Here is a 24742-nt window from a genome sequence, read left to right as displayed (position 1 = left end):
AAAAAATAAAAACTACGTAAATGTAACTCAATACGACTGAATTCCAGTTATTATTATTTAATTCTGATCATTTCATTCTAGAGGATTCCTGGGATTCTTCAAATCTGAAGGGAAACGGTTTTTAATTTATTTTGAAACGTCTACATGGACATCCAGACGTGATTCCAAACACAAGAAGGTGAACTCAATTAAAATAATTCCTTCCATCGCCTCTGGAGATGTTTTCTCCGCTGAATTTAGTCAGTTTCCTGGATCTGCAGGTCTCTGACCCCAACATGACCTCTCCTCCCGTTCACCGCCTGCTCTGCTCAGATTCCCGCAGCAGGTTGGCAGCGTCCTCTCCCAGGCAGGAAGACACATGTTGGACCCTCTTTCTCCCTCCTCCTCTGCCTCCTCTTCCTCACGGCTCCGCTCAGCGTCTCGGGTCTGAAACAGACACACACTCTCAGGGTGTCATCGCATGGCGACACACACCTCTCAGAGCGCCGAGGACGACCGGAGGAGGACAGGAGTTCGACTTCAACCCGACGGTAACGTTGACTCTGTGTCTGTCTGTCCTGGGCTCCTCCCCCTGTCCCTCCGTCCCCGTCGTCTGTCTCTCTGCCGTCTGAGTCACGGCAGAGCATCCTGACATGTTTGGGAATTACAGGAGATTTATTTTCGGTTGTTAACAGCTTGTAATTAGCATCTTTTACTGCATTTGTTTACATTCCAGCAGCATGACACCAAAGCTCCACAGGAGCCTCAAATTAAAACGCTTTAGTATCTTCACTGATCCGAGAAAACAAACCGAGCTGGGAACAGAAACAAAACACTGATTTAAAACAAATGTGAGGCAGGAATCTGCTCCCATCCATTCAGCTTGGGAGGCTTTTTATGTCAAAACTTCACATTTCCTGTGAAACTAATCTGACTTCTGTACTGAAAGTGAATGAAAAAGCAGCAGAAGTTCACAGAAGATCTTGTGTTGGGTCAAGAGCTCTTGGCCAGAGCAGAGTGGATGAACTGTTGTTTTCAGCAGGAAGAGGTGAGGGCGTGGCGAGGCTGGGAGAGCAATAGTGACTGTAATTAGTTCAGGATGTATTAACTACACCTCGTTTCAGACCAAAACAACGCAAACGCACGAGGAAAACGTGAGCAGAGCTGCTGCTTCTCGCTGAGAGATTGGAGACTTTTTGTCATGGGAGCAAAAAATGTTGAAGCAATAAAGAACTTATTTATTTTCTTTGTTCAAAATGAATGTTATTCATTTTTAATTTATGTCTGTCAAAACGCTTGCTATGTTTAACCAAGTTTAATGAAGAATAAAAGCTGATTTGGGAGCATCAGACACTTTTTCAGTAGATAAACTTGGTTCTGCTTTTTGTTAAAAAAAATTATACGGGTATTAAGTTTCAGCCTGACACAAATAAAAGTCTTCAATTTGCATTATTTTTAATTGCAGTTGGAGGCTGCAAAAAATCAATACCGAGGGCCATAAATAGCCCCCGGGCCGCACGTTGGACACCCCTGTTATAAACCCTATTGGTATGAATCCTGTTTATAGAGGAGGAACGGTGAAGAAAAGCTGCGATTTGTTTCAATCAGCAGAAACAAATGAAAAATGGCTGACGACAGAATTGACTGGAGATCTGGATTATTGTTGATGAAGAATAATTAGGTATAGCTGATGGATGGATGATAAAAAAAATTAAATCAATCCATCAATCAATCAATCAATCAATCAAATTTTATTTGTATAGCACATTTCAGCTACAAGGCATTTCAAAGTGCTTTACATCATAAACACAAAACACAAAGGCATGCAACATAGAATAAAATACCAAGTTTTTTTTTTTTTTTTTTCCCTCTTCTCTCCCTTTCTTCCCCCTTCCCTTTGACACGGAATTTAAGCGCCTGTTACCGCCGGACTCCGCCGTCCGTTTAACCACGGGTATTCGCCGGGCCCCGTTGCCCACAACAGGAAAAAATAAAAAATAAAAAAAAATAAATAAATAAATTACATTTCAAATGCAACTCTAAACAGGTGCGTTTTTACTTGAGATTTGAAGGAAGTCAGGGTTTCCGCTGTTTTACAGTTTTCTGGGAGTTTGTTCCAAATTTTTGGTGCATAGATGCTGAAAGCTGTTTCTCCTCTCTTGGTTCTGGTTCTGGGGATGCAGAGCAGACCAGAACCAGAAGACCTGAGAGGTCTGGAAGGTTGATACAACAACAGCTGATCTTTGATGTATTGTGGTGCTAAACCATTCAGTGATTTGTAAACTAAAACAACAGTTTTAAAATCTATTCTTTGAGCTACAGGGAGCCAGTGGAGGGACTTTAAAACTGGTGTTATGTGCTCTATTTTCCTGGTTCTAGTGAGAACGCGAGCAGCAGCATTCTGGATCAGAATACGTTGGGTCAGGATTCTTTTTATAGATCTGTTCATACGTTTGAGAATAAAAAGGTTTAAACCCTTTAGGAGTATTAGGATAATCCAGATGTACTTGAATGCAACATTGAAGCTCAGTGAGATTCGTCTGCTATGAGGCGTTTGGGATCAGTTTGACGCTCCAGGTAGCTGGATTTGGACTTGTTTATGTCTGGCTCGATGAGTTTCAGGTCAGTGGTTCAGTTCAATGCAGCTGTTGAAAGATGCTGACATAAAGTTCTGGTTCGGTCCATCTTCCCCTCTCCTCAGCAGCTGCATTAGGAACCTTCATGTTCTCAAACAGCACCGATAGTCCAGGAGATCCGGACTATCGGACTATTTACTCAGCTGCGATTTGAAAAATTTGTGGGACACACATTTTTAGATCCCATTATATTCCAGATTCCACTCATTCTTCCAGGATCTTGTAACCTGATTTTCCCTCTGGTTTTGTTTTTTTACCGGAGACCAAAATATTATAACATGAACTCATTAAGAATCAGCTGAAGCAGATTAAATGTCCACTGGTCCAAATGAAATCCTGCAGGAAAAAGACTTTCAGTTCACATCGTGAGATGTTTATTTTTAACTGTTGGAATCCGCTGAACCAGAACTGGGTCTAAAAGATCAGTTTCAGATCCTGGGGCTAAAGTGGACTCAGATCAGAACCAGAACCCTCAAAATCCCCAGTTTAAGTTGATAACTGATGCAAAATATATAGAATATCATAAAATTTGCTGCTTCAACGACCAAGTCTGGTTCTATGGAGACAAATTTAGTTTTTGTTTAATTTCTACCCAGATGATTCTTCTGCCTATGACTCTGATTTACCAGTTTGTTGTCTACAGTTGTGTTTGGTTCTGCCTTAATGTTGTTCTGGAAGCATTTCGACCAGAACATATTTCACCTCTCACAGGGAGGTTTCCTGGTTAAATAAAGATTTTGGTAACCAGGAAGTGTTTTTCTGTTGGATTGCATGTGGACAGATGTTCTTCTGGGTCCATCTGAGCAGAAACTCTGGGAGAACCAAACTGGAGCAGAAACATTTCTCCATCTGAGCCTGTTCATCCAGGAAGTGAGCAGCTGAATTTTTCCCATCCCCTCCTGTTTTCTTCCCCGTGTTGCACTGATTTTCTCTCTTTGTCTCCCGTTTATTCCTGGATTCCTATTTGTCAGAACAGAAGGGGGAGGCGGTCTATGTTCAAGCTGCTGCAGGGGGCGGGTCGGGGTCCGCAGCAAAACTTCCAGGAAGCTTCTTACAAGCTGCAGAATACCTGCATGAGGCAATAAAGAGTAAACAACCAGAAACACGGCTGATTGTAACCAAGGAGACCATTTGATCAAACTTTTAAAACATCCAGATCTGCTCCTGAACTTTCTGGTCTTCATCATGGGAAAAATCCAACAATCCACTCCTTTACATTAACTTGGAAGTTTGGAAAATTGATCTCTGCTCATTAATCAAATTGTTAATGACACTGAACCACATAAAGGAGCAAAATAATATCTGTAGAGCCATTTACACAACATTAAAGGGGAAGTATTATGTGTTTTGTAAAGCTCAAAGTTGGTTTTATACAATACTGCTCCTTTAAAATGAGCTCAAATATGACTGACATCACAGCAGGATTATTGTGCTGTGATATTAATATTATAATAATGTTATAACGTGTTACTGAATTGAATTGAAGAGGAACTGTGAAAACGCTCCTTTGTGCAGAAGGAGCTGCAGCTTCATGCCTGGAGGGCAGGACTTAAATACTCTGCTGTGATTGGTTAATGCGCTCCTCTGGGTTTTTGGCAGGAATCTAACCCCGTAGTCGTCCTGTAACAGAACCGTTTAAAGATCAAATTTCTAAAATTCTGGATGACATCCATTCGGCATCACGTTACTTAGCAACAACATCACACAGGGGAGGCAGACCTGTCTCTACTGGAAGCCGTCCACCATGTTCAACAAAGTTTAATAGCTGCTGTTTGAAAAGGTAGCATAAAGCAGACGGATTAATGGAACTGCTGCTTTGTGATAAAATAAAACCAACTTTGAGCTTTACATCATGTTATAGTGTCATTCCTCCCACTTAGCTCCTTCAGACTAGCCAGCAGTAATTAGCAGCCACGTGGTGGAACCAAGCTTTTTATAGGAGCTACTTCTCAGTTCAATGTTGGTTAAAACGTTAAAGGGTTAATAGAGGAGAAATGTCGTGATGACTTTCTGAAGGTAAAGTTTCAGAAAGAGCAGGAGTTTTTAAAGAGACAGAGACCCAATTTCTAGAAGCAAATGTTCTTTTAAGTCATACTTGATATATGTATCGTTTTTATAACAACTGAAGTAGCACAGTTACTTGATTACGCTATGAAATGGCACTATGTGCCTGGAAAACCATAATACTGCCACTTTAAAGGTGCAGGATGTGGGATGTACTGACCTCTAGTGGTAGCAATATCAAACTGCTGACTGCTTTGCATTCTAAAAGTGGATGACAGATGAGAAGAGAAAGCGTTCGCTGTTCTCCATCAGACGGTGAAACGCTGCAGCTTCTCAGAACATTGAACTCAAACCAGAAGCCCGGATGATTCAGACACAAAAAGCTGCATCATCCTGGAGCAACCAGACCAACAGCACCTGAGCAGATCTGCCTGCTCTAATAATGACAGACTACACCCTCAGACCCGTTATTAGAGCCTTGGGGAGCCGGACCCGGCCATTAAGCAGTGCAGCACGGCTATATGAGGAGCCGACAGCGGCTCCGTGCAGCTGCATCTGACACGCTGCTGCAGGTCAACGCTCCGGTTCGTCTGACCCCACTAATCTGTGGCGCTTTGCAGGGATGAGGCGGTGGCTGGTGTGGGCCGCTCTGTGGCTGCTGGTGGTTCCGATCCTGTCTGACGCCCGGGGCGGTTCGAAACATCGGAACCAGGATGGGGAGAGACGGCGAGGGAAGCAATGGAGGGACGGACAGGGTGAGACATGTCACTAATGGTTCTCTGCAGGAGACCAGAAGCCTCCAAATTATTGGACAGGTCCACCAGGTTAATGACATAGTGTGGAAGTTATGACATCATCAAACAGTATTCCTTATTTCTCTGACAATGCTTAATCTTGTTTCTGTTAAAGATAGGGATTTAATTGGCACAAAGTTTTTATTTTTTTCTCTTGCATGTTTTCAGCTGATGAAGGATAAAATCATTCTCACCTCCATATCCAATTGAAAACTCCTGATGGCATAAACTGCAAAAAGCTTTCATCACTGACACTGATTCTTTTGTTCCTATTTCTTTACACAGTTAAAGTGTTTCCTTTAATTTGTAGGTTTCTCCATATAAGTGTATAATTTATTTTTTTTCAAATTAACAGTGACTTGCAGACAAAGCCCTGTCACAATCTGTACCATTAACTAATTTGTACATGTGCTCGAAATCCTCCCATGGAGAGTATTTTTCTTCCTTTTTTTTCCTTTTTATGTCATTGTAATTGTAAAAATAATATGTGATTTAAAGAAAACTAGAGTGATAAATTTGTGTTTCCCATGTAACACATTTAATTAACCTCATAAAAGATGCATTTATTAAAAAAAATAAAGGTCTTTTATTCGTCCGTGATGAGTCCACCAGATGAACATTTTAAGAATAATCCTGAAGCATTTCTTCATCGCATGAGTCAGATGTGCAGATTGTCCTTTCGGATCAAAGAAGCCTAACTGTGCTGCGCTTTCGACATTGACATCACTTTTTTTTAAATCTAGGTTATGTTCAGTGAAGAGAGGAGCGCCACCTAGTGTTTCTAAATACAAATTGCAGCTATCAAATATCGGTTTGCCTTAATTTGCGGGACAGTTGGCAACCCTTCCACAGGTTTATGTGTTTCTCTGAGCTAATGTAAGCTGAGGCTATCTGCGCTTTGGTCTGCAGGTTTCATCTGGACCAGTGAGGGGCGCTCTAAACCTCTAAAGATCCGGCTGGTTCCAGGCCCGAACGGCCCACACACTCCAGCAGGAACCCTGACATTCTACAGGAGCATCCCAGAACCGCAGTCCAGCTTCAGCGTCATCCCAGGTAAGTAAGAGAACAGCAGCCAGCTGATTGGACCGAACCAGGAAGGTTTGGTCTGGTTCGGTCCAAATCTGGTGACAAACAGCTGGAATCTGGAGATATTTTAAATATCCAAAATATATAAACAAAACAACAGAAACAACAAATAAAATGAAGTATGAAGTCTCTTTAGTTTGAAAGTGTGAAAAACAGATTCATAAACACAAAAACATGTCATTTCAATATGTTTCAGTAAGTTTCATGCTAACAGGCCCGATATAGTGCAAGTTAGTTATAGTTTTCCTCATTATTTTTTTTATTTATTTCAGTTGACAAAAATGTTTTCTCAAATTCAGTTTTATGTTATCTTTCCTGTTCCTTCCACTTCAATTAAGCTACAAATTAATGTCGACTTTTTCTATAAAATATATTTAACAGGACAACCAGGGTGTGTAAATTTTACAGTCAGAACTTTTTTCCGGCTATTAAGCTGACTTGAAGTAATCGGTGAGAAACAGCAGAAAAAAACTTCCTCTTATTCACGTTTACTCATGTAATGACGAATCATCACATCCAAGCAGGATTAGAGGAAGAAAAACTTCCCATGTGTCCCACAGAGAGGACGGAAATCCTGCAGATCAGCAGCAGTCAGCAGAGGGACGGCGGCAGACATCTTCTGCATGGACCTAAGCTCATTTCTTTCTGTGGTCGATGGTTGATGCTTTAAAAGAGCAAAAGAGGGGAAACTGGAGCTTTAATAGGCCCTCGTGAATTAAACTGGGTTTTAAAAAACCCTCAAAAAGCCGAGGTTTTCTCATGAACCCGGAGAGAAACCAGACTAACACAGAAGAAACTTCTGATTTGTTCTGGAGTAAATCAAAAGTTCAATACTTCAGTTTATCAAAATTAAGAAAGCAATGCTTTTAATGAATGCAAAAATATTTCTGCACGGTGCAGTGGACTTTAACCAATCAACTCTTCCAAAACAAAACCATGATTTTGCATTAAACAAACTGGAATCAGTTTTTAGTTGATTGTAGGAAGATAATTCAGAGTTTCCTGAATTTATAAAAGGTTAAAGTATTCAGACACTAAATGGAGTTCTGCAGGCTTCAATCCTCGAGTTGCTTCATTAAAACAGCAATTGTACTCTGAAGAGTCAATTTAGACTCTTTAGGTTGAGCCTAATAAGCTCAACCTTTTCTAACAAGCCAGCAAGTTTTTGGACAGTAGGAGTCCACAGATTTAAACTCTGCCAGACCGAAACATAAATAACTTTCAGATTAGAGCAAGAGAAGAGTCAGGGTAGAAACTGATGGAACTGATGGAGGGTAAAGTTTTAGGTGTTTTTAGGCATCAAAGTCAGCAGCAGTGGTTTGTCTTGATATACAAAGTTCTAAAGAATGAGGGCTTCAGTGGAGATGAATCCTTGAGCTTTTCATTTCAGCAGGTATTGTACACTAAAGAATCCCTGTTTATCCCCCAGGACCACTGAGCTCAACTTTTTCTGGGTTGAAATACATAAATAAGGCAGAGAGTTTGGGGCAGTAAGGATTCAACACAGTGAGAGATTTAAACTCTGCCAGACTTAAACTGATGGAAAAGCCAGAGAGTATAATTTGAGTTTCTCTCTCAACAGAGGCATTATGGTGTAAAAGCAGAGGATTGCCTTGCTATACATCCCTGCCATTAAGATCGCAGTAAAGAGTCTGAAAGGGGGAGAAATGATATTTCAGAGCGAAAAGAAAAGCTTTAAAGTATGAGTGATCCAGCAGAGATGACAGGGGGACAGTCGCCCGAGACAATAGAGAAACTAGCTGAGCCTCTAACTACCTGTGCACCTGCAGACCCAACAGAGAGCATGCCATTAGAAAGGACAGATGACAGACGGGAAGCAGTCCAAACAGAGCCAGAGAGCCCTTCCTGCTGGATCACAGTGTTTTAAAGTCTTTCCCTCTGACTCACGGCCCATCGCAGCCTCGTCATGTCGCTGGCCTGGAGCGCTACGACTTGGGTTACCTCAGTGAGGTGGGGTGGCAAACGGGACAAATCACTGCTTTGTCTGCTGCTTATGCTCAAGTACAGGCCACACCACCAACCAGACGCACAATTACTGGAGGAGGACAACAACCTGCTGGGTTCAGATTCCGACCCGGGCTTTTCCTGGCTGTCTTCCTGTGCAGCTGCTCATGAATACAAGCCACGACTGCATCAAATACGCAAGAAAACATTGGAAAAAAAAAATGCAACCTGGAGTTGGAGCATCATGCTAATTCACAAAATCGGGCCAAAGAAAAATCAGCAACTCAAATGAGAGTAGGAACTGCATCTGATGCAGCTTAAAGCACTGAAACGATGTATTCTGCATGTGCTTGGATGAAAATCAGCTTTCATCTAATTATTAATGGAAATGATGCCAAACCAGTCTGTTAGTGTGAAAATATTAGTGTTTAAAACAGACAAAGAGAAAGACTTTTGGTCAATTTCTTCCCCTGCAAAAGTTATATTTGTAGATTAATTTCAAATATGTACAAGAAAAAAACATATATTTGAGAAACAAAACAATAATTTTCTATAAATAAAGGATGGGAAGCAGTCCAAACAGAGCCAGAGAGCCCTTCCTGCTGGATCACAGTAAACAGTTTCCATGGTTAAAATTATAATATTAAGACTAATTCATTCTATGACAAAGTCAGAAATTTACATGACAGAAACTAAGAAATTATCTGTTGTAAAAATCTGACAAAAAAGCCAGAAGTCATCTAAGACTAAGGTGGATTTTTTCCTACATCTCCCGGGTCCAGACTCACCATGAATGCTTCAAAAAGGGGATCCGGAACTGAAACGGTGAAGAAAAAGCTGCGTCTGAACCCGGGAGATCGAACTCCTCCGTCTTGAAGGACTTCTGGGAATTTAACCAAATGTCTAACTTTAAAATGTCATGAAACTGCTGAGAGTTCTGACTCTCAGAAAATTAAGGAAATTGGTGCAGATAAATCACTGCACCTCCAACCTGTACGGCGGCCAGATGTCGAACTGACTCCAGTGTGTATGTGTGTGTTGCTGCAGGTAAGCAGACCCAGTGTGTGTACCACGGGCTGACCATGTTCGACCTGGCCATCTGGTCTCCGTCGCCCTGTGTGACATGTCTGTGCAGCGAAGGGCGGGTGGTGTGTGACGAGATGACCTGTCCCACAATGCACTGCCCGTCCCCTGCCACGCCCGCGGGCCGCTGCTGCCCGGTCTGCATGGAACCAGGTAGAAACACGACATGTGAGACGCCATGGCGCAGCATCCGGAGACGCAGAGATGACTCCACAATGTTATTAAATCTCCAGTCTTCATCTCTGAGGCCTCGGGATGCTGCTTCCTGTTTCCATCATGGCTGAAAAATGTGCGCAACACATTTTGGACCCGCTAGCGCACATGTTGTGAATTGTTTTAGCATTTGAACATGTTGGTGCTTTTAGTATCAGAGAGGCTGGACACTAAAAAAGATTACAGCTTTATTCCCTTTGTGAGTGGGTGTAAAAATGTACCTTTCCTTAAGAAATCTGGGAAAACAATCCATCACTGGATCCTGGGTTTCATCCATGTTTTCCATCCAAGCTGCATGACTTTGCTGTAAAACCTCTAGAAAGGTTCAGATCAAGAGTCCTTCAGGCTTTCCAAAGGTTTTATTAGTTTTTCTTGGACTTTTAAATTGTTTGTCTTTCAATGAGTGAAAAATTACTTTTATCTGCCTAGTTTCTCCTTAAAATGGCAGAAAAACAAACAAATTGAAGTCAAAATACAAATTACGCCTAAAAACGATGAGAACCTGAACGTTGTGTTCTTAACAGCACAGTTTGGGTTTTGGGTATGGAAACCTTTACGATTCGACAAGCTGCCAGCTGGAGCAAAGACAACTTCTTCTTCTTCTGAACTAAAATATCAACAACAGGAATGAAACCAGGTTTGGATCTGGTAATAGTAACGCAGTAGTTTTGGTGAAGGTGACCACTGTTTGTGTGGTTGTTGCTTCCAGACCAGCTGCTCCAAACAGGAAGTTCATCGTTTTTGTGACTGAACTAGCTTCATGAATAAAAGACATTCAGCCCAGATCCTGCACAAAGCAAAAGACCAATGACAAAGCTTTAGTTAAAGTTGAAAAGAATCAAACATAAACAGATAAAACTACAAAAAACAATGCTGGAGTTGTCATAATAACTTTAAAAAAATTGACAAAAACTGTATTCATGAAGTGTTGTTAAATTGTTTTTCTTTAGAAATTTGAAAAGAATATAAAATAATGAAATAATGGAATCAGATCTTTCCATTTTCCAACCTGGAAAATGCTCCAAAACATTCCAGGAACTTTATTGTTTTTCCATGAATATTTTCCTGTGGAAAGACACGGACATCCAGCTGTACAGGGAAACACAAGTACGTCCAGCCTCTGGGACATCCAGTGTGAGGGACACACTCGGATGTTCAGCCTCAAGGACAGACACAGACGTTCAGACGAGGAAGTCTGTCCAGGCTTAGGGACAGACGTCTGTGTCAGTCTCTTGGTGCCTAGCCTCAAGGACAGACAGACGTCCTGTCTCAGGGATGTCCAGCCTTAGGGACAGACTTTGGTGTCCAGCCTCTTGGACATTCAGGCTCTCTGACATCCAGCTTCTTGGACGTCCAGCCTCAGGGACAGACCCGTTGGTGGTGGGTTTGGGAGGGACCGGTCTACAGCAGCTCTTTGCTCTGTAGCTTCAGCATCTGGTCTGGGATCTGCCTGCAGCACTAACACAACCCGTCTGTGTCCAACCGACCCCCGCCTGTCTGTCCTCTACCATCTCCTGTAGTTTCCTTTACATCCCTCCTCTCCTCTCCTCTTCCTCTCCATCTCTTTTACTTTCCTTTCCTGCTCCCTGATTGGCTGCCCCGCGGCGCCCGCCTCCCCCCCAGACTCCGAGCTCAGCCCAGAACTTTCTGGTGACTCTCCAGTACCCAGCCACTCCAAGGACCACATCATCCCTCTGACCCAGGAGGACATCCAGAGAATCGTGTGGCGGGAGGAAGAGGAGCATCGTGAGGAGGAGGAGCGTCTGAGAAAGAAGGATGAGGCGAGAAAGAAGAGGAGGAGGGAGAGGAAGGAGCGGGAAGAGCGGCAGAGGAAGATGGTTGAGGAGAAGAGGAGGGAGGAAGAGGAGGCGCTGAGGCTGCAGGTGGAGAAGGAGGAACAGGAGTGGAGGACGAAGATAGAGGAGGCAGAGGAGAGGAGGCGGCAGGAGGAAGAGAGCAGGATGAATGAGGAGAGAAGGAAGGAGAAAGAGGAGCAACAGAAGGAGGCGAAGGAGGAGGAGGTGTGGCTGAGAGGAGACGTCTTCCAGATGCCATCAAAAGAAGAAGAACTCCTCCCACCTCCAGTCCCAACACATCTCACTGACACAGATGAGATGAAGGAGGTGGCACCAGGAGAGGAAGAGGAGGAAGAGGAGGAGACAACAGTAGTCCTCCCTGCCGGCTGCGACATCTCTGATGTCTCCATGACCTGTGACAACGTCCAGCTCGTCCACTTCCCTCCACTGAATGTCCCGGAGCTCAAGTCTCTGAGCCTGGAGGGTGAGTTCAGGGGGACAAGTAGGGGGCAGATAGAGGAACAATCAGGTGGGACCAATAGGGTGGGATAACCAGGGGAGGCTGGTGTAGGAGATGGTAAGATCTGCCTGCCATCTGATGGTCAGGGCAAAACAGTTTATGGAAGCAGGAATCATCATCATTATGCTACCAAATGCATTATATTCAGAAGAACCAGATCTTGTTCTAACCTGCAGGGAACAACATCAGCAGCATCCCAGCAGGAGCCTTCAATGGCATTCCCAACCTGGAATGGATCAACCTGAAGAAGAACAAGCTGACGTCTGCTGGGATTGATCCCAAAGCCTTCATGGTAAGAGATGTTGGTCCAAACCACTGGGGGTCTATGAGTAAGTACTGCAGACCACTAGTCTGCATTGGTGACAAATACAGAAAGACAAATAGTCTGCAGTGACCATTAGAACACTGCAGACCTAAAGCCCACTGAAGACCATCAGAACACTGCAGACCGCAGAACACTAGAGAACCTCAAACTTCAAGAGACACCCAGACTACTGCACAAACCTAGACCACTGCAGTTCTTCCTCTATGATCAGGAAGTAATGACGAAATATCTCCATGATGACTGACCCTTTAACTCCCGTAATAACTACGTATCTCCACAACTACAATCTTTAGATTTCGCAATAACAAAATATCTCCATGACAACAGATTCTTTTTGTTTCAGGGCCTGAAGATGTTGAGGCGTCTTTACTTGGATGAGAATCTTCTCGACGTAGTGCCATCTGACCTCCCGTTCACACTGCAGGAACTGAAGATCAATGAGAACAAACTGAGAGGAATAGATGAAAATAGCTTTCAAGGTACAGAGAGACCATCCTGCAGCCAGAAACCAGTCTGAAAATGACATACTGTTAGCATTTGGACTAGCCAGGGTTTGATTCATTCATCCCATGAATTCACCAGCTCCCCTTTTCACTTGACTGGTTCATACTATAAGGAACAGATAATGGTACTTGATAGAGGTACTCTTTTATACCATCTACCTGGTCTGGGTTCTGAAAGAGCTAAGTTGAGTTGTCGGTCACTGATGGGCTTGACAGTGAAGCGACTGGTTGAGTGATGAGAGCGACTCTGTTACAAGAATCAAAGGCGCCATTTTTAAAAACCCCAACTTCTCAAATATTTTGGTGTGTTGAACCTGAATAGTCTGACTCTAAAACTGAAACACTACTGCATCATGTTTCAGATCTGAGCAGCCTGGTGATCCTGGAGCTGGAGGGGAATCTGCTGAGTGAAGGGAACGTCGACCCGAGGGCCTTTGCACCTCTGATTCAGCTCTCCTACCTAAGGCTGGGAAGAAACTATTTCCGGACGGTTCCCCAGGGTCTTCCTAAGTCACTGCTGGTATAAAGGATAAAATCCTTTACATCCTGACTAGAACCTGAAACTGTGGGGTGAAATCAGCACATGTTTGATCTTTCTTTATCTTATCAGTGATATAGACAGTGCAATTAGTCAGATTTGATAAAAAATCTTCATCGATTCAGGCTGCAGGAGTTCTGGCTTATTTATAGACCTTCTGGGTGGAGTCTATGGTTCTGTGATCAGTTTGAAGTAGTTCAAATATCTCTGTATGAAACAGGACATAGACTGATCAAGAGTTAACCAGCATCTGCCTCAAGACTCCCACACTCAACTGTGGAGGATCTTCTCAACTTTGGATGAGGCCAGGAGGCATCCCTATTACTCCATGCAAACACATTCAGAAATCAGGGAAGGAGCTTTTATCTGTTTTAGGTGGCTGGGAGGACTAAATGTTTTCTAATTTGATAAATGTGAGTTTGTAGTCTAGTTAATGCACCTTAAGAGTGCTTTCCATTCATCCTTCAGGAAAGCTTTGTCTCTCCGGTAACCTCCAGAATAACTTCTGAATTATTGCTGGAGATTCATAAAGACACATTTACCAAGTTAAGTTAGTCATTTAATTAATTTGTTTGGTTTAATTTGTCGGTTATATTTAAACAAAAGTAGAACCAGACAGGTTTCGGTAATCTTGTGGGTTTGTGAAATAATCCGCAACATCCACAACCGGTTGTTTTGGAACTATAAAGTGAAACTAATCTTCTTCTGCAGTTCACAAATCTAAGATTTATTTGTTAACAAATTGATTATGACGTAAAAACAAATATGTCTGCTAATAAAGTCAAATTATTCGTGAAATTTACTATAACAGAAGTTGTCCAAAAAGATAAATTACTCATGACCAGCAGCAGAGGTGTTGGCGAGGCTCCTTAAGATGCTTCATGGTTGCTGAAAGCAAACAAGGTTCTCCTTGGATATTTAACCTCCCACCTGTGGGAAACCAATCTAACCTTCTAATTACAGCCTGTGGTTAACCACAGAGAAGGCAGAGTACCAGCAGACTGGTGCTGATACTCCTGCATCCTGAACACACCTGCAAATACAGAATTACACACTCTTCATGTCATGAATCAGAACTATGTCCAACAGTAACATCTGACAATTAGCTCAGCACTTTAACAGATGATGTCACAACAACTGTCTGCTTAAACAGCATCAAACATTTCTTCTCCTTCTCCAGGAACTGTATTTGGAAAACAACCTGATCGAGGAGATCTCAGAGACGGTCTTCAACCAGACCACCAACCTCAACGTGGTGTCTTTGAGGCACAACAAATTAGACGAGACCAAGATTGCTCCCATGGCCTGGTTCAACCACAGGTCAGACCAGAACAGAACCATCTTTACCAGCCATGAGTTTGGTTCAATAAGGATATTCAAACATAATTTCTCTTCTTTCAACTTCTGCAGGAATTTGGAGTCCATTGACTTGTCACATAATGACTTTTACCTGGTTCCGTCCTACCTGCCCAAATCTTTGGTCCACTTGGTGCTTGTGGGAAATAAGGTTGAGAGGATACCTGGTAGGTTGAAGGGAAACCTTAAAAATATTCTGTCTGCAACCCAGAGGTCCAGTGGTGGGAATCCCCACTATACTGGACTATCATAAGAGAACCAGAAAATGTGACTTCCCATAGGCTCTCCCATAGTTCATCTGAAGCACCATTAGGCCTTCACTGAGGTAGTCGCCAAACAAAAATTTCATCATCTAATTCACAAAGAGGCGGCCTCCTCCCCTTCTTGACACCAGGCCCTGTTCCGACTGCACAGACCTACCTCTGCAGTGTGTTTAAGCTGAAGTCCGTGGGCATGTTTTATGCAGACATTTTACTTCAGCTATCCGGTTTTTGCATCCACAGGCAACATAAATACTTTTGAAAAGCATTTCTTCAGAGATAGTGAGGAATTACATTTATTTTGAGTGATTCTTCACAAAATACATAGAAAACTCCTGAATAGAAATTGCAGCGCTGTAGTACACGGAGGAGGCTTTCTGCAAAAAGTTGACACTTTCTCAGTAATTGTTGTGTTATCTGAATGTCGTGGAAGTGGTGTCTGTACCTGTTGTGAAACGTGTGCATGAATATGAATGTCCCAAAACCTACGCGTTGACTGTTTGGCATTGGGTGACAACCTTCTAGGAGCCTTTAATCTGACAACAGCAGAAAAGGTAGAGCAGGGTCAAATATTAAGAATCCTGAGGTATTGAGGACAGATAGTGATCAAGGATCAGTGGAGGAACAGAGAGGAGCCGCAGGACAATCATCTACGCTTTCATCATGGATCTAACTAGGTCTTCCTCCACAGGCTACATCTTTGCCCACATGGACCCTGGCCTGGAGTACCTCTACCTGTCCTTCAACAGGCTGGATGGGGAGGGAATCGAGCCAGAGTCGTTCTTCGGCGCCTATCACTCCATGATGGAGCTGTGCCTGGACCACAACCAGCTGATTCACGTGCCGCTCGGAATCAGTGAAATGACCAACCTACACCTCCTCCGACTGGACAACAACCGGATCAGGTACCGGAATCTTTCGGCCCCAGACGCACTGACATAACGTCCTCCCAATATAATCCCGTAAAATCCAGCAGCAATTTTGTTTCCCCCAACGCAGCAGAGCTTGAGTCATTCATCACTTCCAGCCAGACACCAATAAACTGTAGGATCACCGGTTGCCAATGCAACCACAAACAAAATAAGCTGATTCAAGTTTCCACCTGAGCGCCTCACATCGTCATCCAGAGAGGAAAAACGCTACAGAGAGTCTGACTCTTCTCTAAGCCATGATGTTTGGACTCTCCACTAAACTCTTCCACATGCCAGTAGTGAGATCTTCATGCTCCAACAGCAACAACCTCCACAGTAGCTCCAGTCTTCTCCCACAGGGACTTTAATGGAGCTGGGGCCAAAACACACCTCTTCCTGCTGCAGTCGGTTTATTCGGGGCACACGCTATAAGGACCAGGCAGGTCACACAAGATTAAAACCAGGTGGCAGAAAGCAGCCAAATTGTAAAATCTCAACACGATGGAGAACAAAGCAGGGTAGCGCACCAAACGTTTTAGGGCACGACCATGGAGTCTGTTTCAAAATTCAGCCGATTTCATCCTGGGTGGATTGTGATATAATCTTGCACAAAGAGTCATGAAAAGGAAGAAAGATCTTCCACTGCAATAAAATCCTTCAGAACACAAATGCACACAAGTCAAGAAATTTAACACACTTTTTACTGAAATGAATGACTGTTGAGATGCTGTCAGCTTAAAATGAAACTGAAAAGAAATATTGTCATTGAAAAAAATAACTGCAGCTGAAAGGGTTGAAAAGTTTCTATTGGAAGAGAAACAAAATTTCATAACTGAAAACCTGCAACTAATAGATATACTTTGAATGTCAGAATATGATCAGTAAAGTTCAATATGTGTAAGAGAAGTTGATTCTCCAGAGATTCAACGTTATCCTTATTAAGAAATCTTAAAAAGATAACCCTGACAAACAAAGTGTGCATGTTGGGAGGATAGGAAGAAAAATGACAGATATTTAAACCTTTTAGTTGTTGGAATGTGATGAAAATAAAGTGAGTCAAACTGAATCTTTTAACTTTCCAGGAGCATCTCTGAAGAAAGCATCTGTGACCCGGAACAGCAGGAGGAAACAACTCTGGTGGCTTTAAGAATGGAAAATAACTACATCGATGCCATGGATGTGTCTCCATCAGCCTTCTCATGTTTACGTTCTGCCTCCAGTGTGGTCCTGAAACCTCAGAAAACCACACAGAGGATCCACAGAACCAGACACTAAAAGACACCTGAGGACTCTCTGTCAGAACCTCCTCCTGAGGTTCATGAACAACACAATTAGACGTGAGTTTCCTTCTGGGACAGAGAGTGTTTCTGATCTCAGGACTTCATCTTTACAAGTTCTGAGTAACTCAGCCCCTGCATGACGTTTTGGGTCTGGCGAGTTATTCTGCTGGGTCACATGGACCAACCTTTGGTTGTTAGACGATGACTGAACTCTTTCAGGCTTCAGAAACCAAACACATCTGTGTCCTTTGGTAAAATGTAAAATGGAAAGAACTCCTTCCCTGGAGACTGTAAACTACTAATAAAGAAATGGAAAGAATTTCCCTGCAGCGGTACCAGAGCACATTATTTCCTAACAACCTCAGCAGTTTCATGTTCTCAGCTCTTTCTTCCAACACTTTATTCTCTAAAAGCTTAAACAAGCTGTGAGTGAGTGGGGTTGTTCTTTAGAGTTCATGAATTGCAGATTTTAATGCATTTAAGGATCGGGTCACAACATGTTCTCCAGAAGAGTTAAATGTTTCAGCAGACGAGAGTACAGTAGTTGTCAGGACATGTCCTCCTCGTTTTTGTTTCTTTGAGTGAATGAGACAGAGCCTGGACAGGCAGTTTCACTGGTGGGATTAAAAAGGGATTTATCATTTATGAGTGGCCATGGAAGAAAACTTTCCAGAAAGACAGACCCTGAAAAAGCAGAGGGTGTCTTTGTTGACTGCCCTGAAGAATAATGGTGTGTTATTTCAACATTAAGATGCAAAGACGTCATCAATGGGCCTACGGTATATTGGTCCCACCAGTCCTGTTCAGCCCGCTTTAATCCAACTCCAGTTCGTTTGCCTAGAACAGGAACCAGCAGCTCTCAATCCGGATGCGGCTCTTTGATGGATCCTGTGTGGCTCGTTTTTTTCCTTTTTTAAAAATTGAGTACAAAATGTAATTCTGTGACAATACTGAAATTACCTACACTTCAGAATGACGCTCATTCTGTTGAGCTGGCCCTACATGTCTGAAGTAGTTGTTGATCCGGGAGGAAAGACTTCAGATGACAGAAGTTTCTCCGAGTCATTTCGAGCTTAAATCAGTTTCCACAACAGTCTCTATTTCTATCAGCTGCCTCAACTCACATTGGTGCACTTTGCGTCACAGATTGAACAGGTTGTCCAAAGGGTCTGGTTGGTTTGAACCACTGAAGTGTGAAAGAGAACCACAGCAGCAGAAAATGAAACAAATGTTGCAGTTTTGGTTCCCAATTGAGCTGGGTCTACTGGACTATTAATAGGAAAAACAGCATTAGAGAAACAATGGTTGATGCCCATCAACCTTTGACGGTCAACTCCAAGCAATCTAATGCTAATCATTCTGCAGAGGAGAAGATTATTCATTTTCCAAGGTATTCTAGTGTCAAATCAGGATGACAGAGTCTAAGTTCAGTCCAAACTGGCTCATTAACAGAACCAAACACAGCAGGCTGATGGATCATGGATAGAACTTCTCCATTTCACTTCTTCTTTGTTTGGTTTTATAAACAACAGTCCAGCATCTCAATAATTAAAGTAAAAGACAAGATAAACTGATATTGTACCGTGTGGAAGCTGAGTTAAACTGAATAAAAGTCTGACATCTTTAACCAATTAAAAGTGGGCGGTGGTCGGCTTAGAAAAGGTCAGGAGAACTGAGACAATGTTCCCTGACCTCCACCTTCATCTGCACCTCCAAGATACCAAACAGGAACATTCCTATTTTCAAATTATCACCTCAGTCGTGGGAGACGACCTGGAGCCAGGATGACAGATTCTGAATGAGTCGGAGAAAATGTGGTTGTTCATGCACGCCATGAACATTCAGTAGAAGCTGGAAGCCAACATCATCATAACATTTTCCTCTGCAAGCTTGAGGTTTGGGAACATTTCCTGCAGAACTCTGAATGGATGACTGGATGGATGTGGTGATCACAAAACCACGTTCCTGGTAACAAAAGCTCGACATTTCAAGTGATCACTTCATAGAAGGACATCCAGAGGTAAGAAAGCGATAAAAACAAGGAGCTGGAATGTGTGGCGGGCTTTAGAAGATACGGACAAATCATGGTCATGGCATGCTTGCGCTGGAAAACTTTCCTCAAATGAGCCAGAGCGCCTAGATTAAAGCTGTTCCTGCAGCAGAAAAGTCGGCAGGGTTGCCAAAGAGCCCAGCTGCTTCAGTCATTAGATTCAAATATCAAAGAGATGAAAAAAGAGTCCAGGAATCATCAGTCACGTGACGTCAGGAATGCGCTGCAGGACAGAGATCAAGACAAGAGAGTAAAACGATAAAAACTGTTGAGAACCATCAGTACCCTCCTTGATTAAGCCTGAGCGAACAAATCAGATTCGTCTCCATTAGCAGCTCCAGAGAGGTTCCACCCCGTTTTTCGTACTCACGCCCAGGGGTGGAACAAGCCAGTGTTAATGTGATTAGATTGACAGTCGGCTGAATTCATAGATTTCCGTCACTAGAGGAGCAAAGGCCAAATCGTGCAAACTCTAAACATACTTATGCTCAGTTCGCTGAGCATAAGTATGAGTTATGAGTATGAGCAGAGCCAGGAAAACATGTGTCAACTTTTGGAGCGGAATCACTGATTTAGCAGCCCTGCCAGCAGCTTGTCTATCTGGAGAATGGGCAGCAAGGAAGAGAGAAACAGTGAAATACCAAAAATACATATTCTCTGTTTGAAATTTTATTCTCAATAAAGTTCATGCATGGATGGCCTGCATGTTTTGACAACATTAATTAAATCCAAAATAAATGTACTTAGAGTTAATGCATGGCAAATTTATCAGCTGATCACAATTGCTATTGTTATTTTTAGGTTAGCAATAAATTCCTAAAAGACAAAATCGAATATGTGGGATCATTTGAGTCCATCAGAACCACAACTTCAACGTTCTCCACTGCAGAGTATTGCTGCAAACATCAGCGGAGATGTTTGCAGCGCACAAGAACGAGGAGCAGACCATTAATAGAGAATCTGTACAGGATCTAAAGATTAGGGTGATGGGTAGGAGGCCTTGCTACTATGGGTGCTCAGATAAACTGGCCCATATTTCCTTAACTTTGACTGATACTTATATGAGAAACCAATTTTATCCACTGATCTAGAAAAAAGACCTGAAAATCATCCACCGTCTCCCTCCAGGCAGAAATGGCCTGTTTTTGTTTCTTTTTAACCAAAGACAAAAGAGAAATCTGACAACTGCTAAAATATGGTCCCACTCCATTTATGTTTACAATTTGTAAAGAAGGAAGTTGTCCTCAGAATCTTCTTAGGAGGTTTTTGTGTAATTTCCTTCATACATTCTTAGTGCAGCGCCACCACAGGCAAGGAGATGAACAGGTTTGTCAAACAGTTTAGATTGTTTGACACGGTGCAATCTGAAAGTGAAGCCCAGCTGCTGAAAATGTAACAATTTTGGTCCCCAATCAAATCAAAGTCACTGGATTAGCAGGTGAGAAAACGCTTGAAAGATAAACTGTCGAAACAGAAAATGCTCAGCTGTTAGAGAAGTCTAACAGCTGAGAAGTCTAACTAATTATTGAGCATAAATAATTCAAAATTACATTTCAAAATGTCATTTTTTAATATATTTAAAAGAAAACAAACTGATTTTACATTTTCATTTATTAATTATCTTCTGTGACATTCCTTGCTCCTCATTTCCTGTCATTTGGCTGAATAAAAATAATTTCTAATCTAAATTTTGCTGGGGTCTGAATAGTTTTGGGCTTTGGTCCATCATTCTGGGTCAACTCAGAGCCAAACTGCTGCAGGATTCATGGGATCAGGGCAATTCCTGGACGCCTCCCAGTGGAGTCGATCGAATTTTATTTAAAATATGCTTTAGCAGCCTAACCTGATTTTGTTTTGAGCTAAACCTAACTGAATATGTGGTACATGTTCAGTTTCAGTCTAATGGTCGGTATGTCAGAGATGACATCATTCTGGACTGGAAAGATCTACAGCTGGCAGAACTTCAGGGTCACACCTCTTTCGAAATGTTTCCTGGCACTGAAGCCTCCACAGCGCTGAGGCAAGTTTTTGGCACCGGCATGCTGCTGGTTGCCCCGCTGACTTTCATCAAATGCTGGAAGGTCCAGACGGAGCAAATTCTCCTCCTCAGAGCAAGAACACAACAAGCTGCAGTCGGATGTCTGAGAGGGCTGGAAACTATGAGGCCCTCTGAGAGATCCTGACCATCAGGAACGCAGACATCACACGTCAGTAACGCTGAAATCTTAAAACTGTAATTTCAACAATTACGCCATCACGTTTTTGCTCCTCTACCACAAACCAGCTTCCCTCTGAGGGCTGTTAACTCTACAGAGCTTCATCACTGGGAGGCGCAGCAGTCAAAAGAGGTCTTCATCATCTGCTTTGATCCGTTGGAGATGAAGACCCTGAACCCATGCAGCTCTGCTCTTCATCCAGACAGCCATCACACGACAGGTTAGGCTGCGCTCAGAGAGGCTTTACATCAGGATCCAATCAGAGTCCAGCCATGTTTGGGAGCGGCCCATTATTTCAGCACACAGTTATGACAGAGCAGAAACACGATCCGAGGTTCCAACAGGGGAACCAGATACCAGCAGCTGTCAGTGGTTTCATCAGAGCTGACCTGAAATCTGCAACTGTAGGTACAAACACAGCCGCTGATCCTCGCTATGCAGCCTGAACTGCTTTATGTCTATCATCATGATCTACGAACCCTTGAGCGTTCCCCTCCAGACCCTCCAAAACATCCCTGCTGGGCGATAGCTCAACCTGCAGGTGGCGTCCTGAAGTCTCTCTTTATAAACCTTCAACAGTTTAGATGTTGAAACTTAATGAGTTAAAAAACTTTAAAACAATTCATGGTATTTTATTTAAAATACCATGAATTGTTAAAAGTCCCAATCTGGAACCTTTTTATTTGTGTTTCTAGTACTTCCAAAAATCTGATGCACAGCGACAGCGATGGAGAATGAAGCTCCTTCTCTCAGCCCACTGGGGGTTAATTTCTGCTTCAAAAAATGATCAGATGGGATGCTGGAAAAGACTAATGTTGTGCTCAAGTTGTGCTAAAAGGAGTTAGCTTTACAGTGAAGCTATTCAAGGCAAAAATAGCCCTCCTGCGGCTGCAGATTTCAGGTCAGCTCTGATGAATTTCGATTAGGCACATGGAAATTATTGAAATTTGTTTTAATTTATCTTAATTCATTGAATTATCGCTTATTGCGACATGTTTTTAGTGTTTTATTTAAGAGAAATTTCAGAATCAGCAACATAAATTACACCATTCTCTATTGATAAATCATTAAACAAAACCTCAATCCCCCCCCCCCCCCAAAAAAAAAATCACAGCTGAATTATCACAACCAAAATCAAATCCATAACAAAATTACCTCCTTTCTCTGCAACTTTAACTTTCTACTAAATACAATAAAACCCCAGAAGAGAGTTTAATATTTGAAATATGTGGAGGTAAAGTCTTCTTTGTGATTTCTAACCTGCAAGAAGAATTTATGAACAAAACCTCCTTCCTGTCTGAACTGGTTTTGGTTTACAAGAATCCTTAATTTGTCTTTTGTTCCAAAAACTTCTGCTGAGAACAACAGAATCCATTTAAAGCGTTGGAGGACACTGACCTCTGAGCAAATGATGGTTTCACCAGATCTGAGACGGTTTGGAAAATATGAATTCTCCTTCCAGAAGATGCTCAGAAAGCAGAACTCAAATCGAATCCCACTCCTGCTTGTCAGCCTGCCAGACCAGACCCGGGTATTTAAATGGTCTGGCTCGGCAGCGAGCCGTAGCGTTCCAGCTCAGCTCAGCACAAAATCCCAGGCTGAAAGGAAAAGGAACCCCTGCGGGAGCGAGTCCCTGTTAGCTTTTCCATCTCAGATCGCTACTTTTCATCCCTGCCGCAGATGTAGCGTAAAGACGCTTCCTGTTCAGCAAAAACTGAAGTCTGGTGCAGTGTGGGTAATACCACCTTAAACCAGTAACTTCCACAGTCTCTGTGTTGGTAATACCACCTTAAACCAGCAGCTTCCACAGTCTCTGTGTTGCTAATACCATCTTAAACCAGCGACTTCCATTGTCTGTGTTGGTAATACCACTTTAAACCAGTAACTTCCACAGTCTCTGTGTTGCTAATACCACCTTAAACAGTCTGTTTGAGCAGCAAAAAAAGTGTAACATTTCAGACTATAAACAGGTAATATCCAAGTGTCGTGTGCATGAATAACATTGCAGAGCTAATTTGAATGCAAAAGCAACAAAAACACTGAAAGTAACACACTAGAGGGAAAAGGTGGACATGAGTTGCTTTGGCAGAGACAAAAATCCACTTTCTGCACCATTAACTATAATTAACTAACGGAACACTTGATTTGAATGGGTGTGCACAAGACTGCCATAAACATGACAAAACATCTGTCACAAACATGAAGGAGCCTTCATTAATGTTTATGGCTGTTTTCTTGAAGTGTAATTTGGTAAATAGTTACACTTTCAAAGCAAACATGTATTAAAAGTGCATTAAAAGTGTCAACTTTTAATTATTCGGGAAATAGTGACATAAAGCTTTAAAGCTTGCATTAATAGTGCTCCGTCTGCTCATACTGAAAGCCTTTTCCTTTATTTTATTTATTTGAAAGTGACTTCCAACATCACTGGCAATAATTTCTAATTTTAAATGAAACTGAATATCAGCAGCTCATGTAGGGTGTGCAGAGCATTCATTGTAAGAAAGTAATGAATGCTTTCCCTACAAAGTAGGCATTCATAATCGAATCATTTATGAATGCCTACAGCACAATTGTTGAGGCACAACAGTGCTTTTGTGTATTCTTCTGGTTTTGGTCTGTGTTGCATCCACAGAACCAGAACCAGACATGGAGAAATAGCATTCAGCTTCTATGCACCACAAATCTGCAACAAGCTTCCAGAAAACTTCAAAACAACCAAAACAATTAGTTAAATGAAGCCGAAAAAGCCACCTGTTAAGAGTTGCTTTCAAAGCATAATAAATGGAGCATTGACCAACATATCTGACGTGAACTGATGATTTTGATGATCGACGGAGATCAAAATGTAACGTTTGTCACTGGTTGTCTCTTTTTATTTTTGTGTTTTTATTATGTAAAGCACTTTGCTGATGAAATGTGCTGCACAAATGAACTTAATTTATGGGTTGATTTCCATCTGTGACCTGAAGTCTTATGTTAACTACAATCTGAAACCAAAGACCAGAACCAGTAGATCAGTCCAGGATCTGGTTCCGGTCATTAAAGGACTCTTAGAGCAGACAGGAAGACGTGTTTCTCAAATGAAGCAGCTGATGGCTTCATGCCAGAGGCCCGTCTGTCGGGTCTGTTCACATGAAGGTAAACCTTTACCATGTCAGTCAGCTGCTTACTAAAGGGAAGGGGCCAGTGCTCCATCACCTGAGAACTCAGGAGTCTCCTGGATT

General features: G+C 42.4%; 2 protein-coding genes across 6 annotated transcripts in view; one reads left to right on the top strand and one right to left on the bottom strand.

The window, feature by feature from the left end:
* The window catches only part of cenpp (centromere protein P), a 79682-nt gene that overhangs the window by 3529 nt on the left and 51411 nt on the right, over nucleotides 1-24742 (bottom strand). The gene's annotated exons all lie outside the window — the stretch shown is intronic.
* On the top strand, nucleotides 305-17568 carry ecm2 (extracellular matrix protein 2, female organ and adipocyte specific). 4 transcript variants are annotated; one of them, XM_055050133.1, is made up of 12 exons: nucleotides 305-530; nucleotides 5240-5374; nucleotides 6323-6466; nucleotides 9512-9700; nucleotides 11423-12040; nucleotides 12253-12368; nucleotides 12745-12880; nucleotides 13267-13424; nucleotides 14623-14762; nucleotides 14853-14965; nucleotides 15750-15963; nucleotides 17052-17568. In XM_055050133.1, exons 1-12 carry the CDS (start codon nucleotides 461-463, stop codon nucleotides 17242-17244), a joined length of 2226 nt encoding a protein of 741 aa, XP_054906108.1. In that variant the 5' UTR covers nucleotides 305-460; the 3' UTR covers nucleotides 17245-17568. The 4 variants fall into 4 exon arrangements, with proteins under 4 accessions (XP_054906108.1, XP_054906107.1, XP_054906109.1 ...); XM_055050132.1 differs by having other exon boundaries at nucleotides 11384-12040; XM_055050134.1 differs by lacking the exon at nucleotides 9512-9700 and having other exon boundaries at nucleotides 307-530; nucleotides 11384-12040.

The sequence above is a fragment of the Poeciliopsis prolifica genome, unplaced genomic scaffold (genome assembly GCF_027474105.1).
Source record: "Poeciliopsis prolifica strain line A6 unplaced genomic scaffold, Auburn_PproV2 SCAFFOLD030, whole genome shotgun sequence".
Classification (NCBI taxonomy): Eukaryota; Metazoa; Chordata; class Actinopteri; order Cyprinodontiformes; family Poeciliidae; genus Poeciliopsis; species Poeciliopsis prolifica.
This window is presented reverse-complemented; position numbering and strand designations above follow the sequence as displayed.

Bases quoted from the DNA above. Each gene is read 5' to 3' on its own strand.
- ecm2 (XM_055050132.1), top strand. From the start codon at position 461: ATGGCGACACACACCTCTCAGAGCGCCGAGGACGACCGGAGGAGGACA. The intron at 12,369-12,744 runs GTAAGAGATGTT...TTTTTGTTTCAG, and splicing joins TTGATCCCAAAGCCTTCATG to GGCCTGAAGATGTTGAGGCG. The intron at 14,763-14,852 runs GTCAGACCAGAA...CAACTTCTGCAG, and splicing joins ATGGCCTGGTTCAACCACAG to GAATTTGGAGTCCATTGACT.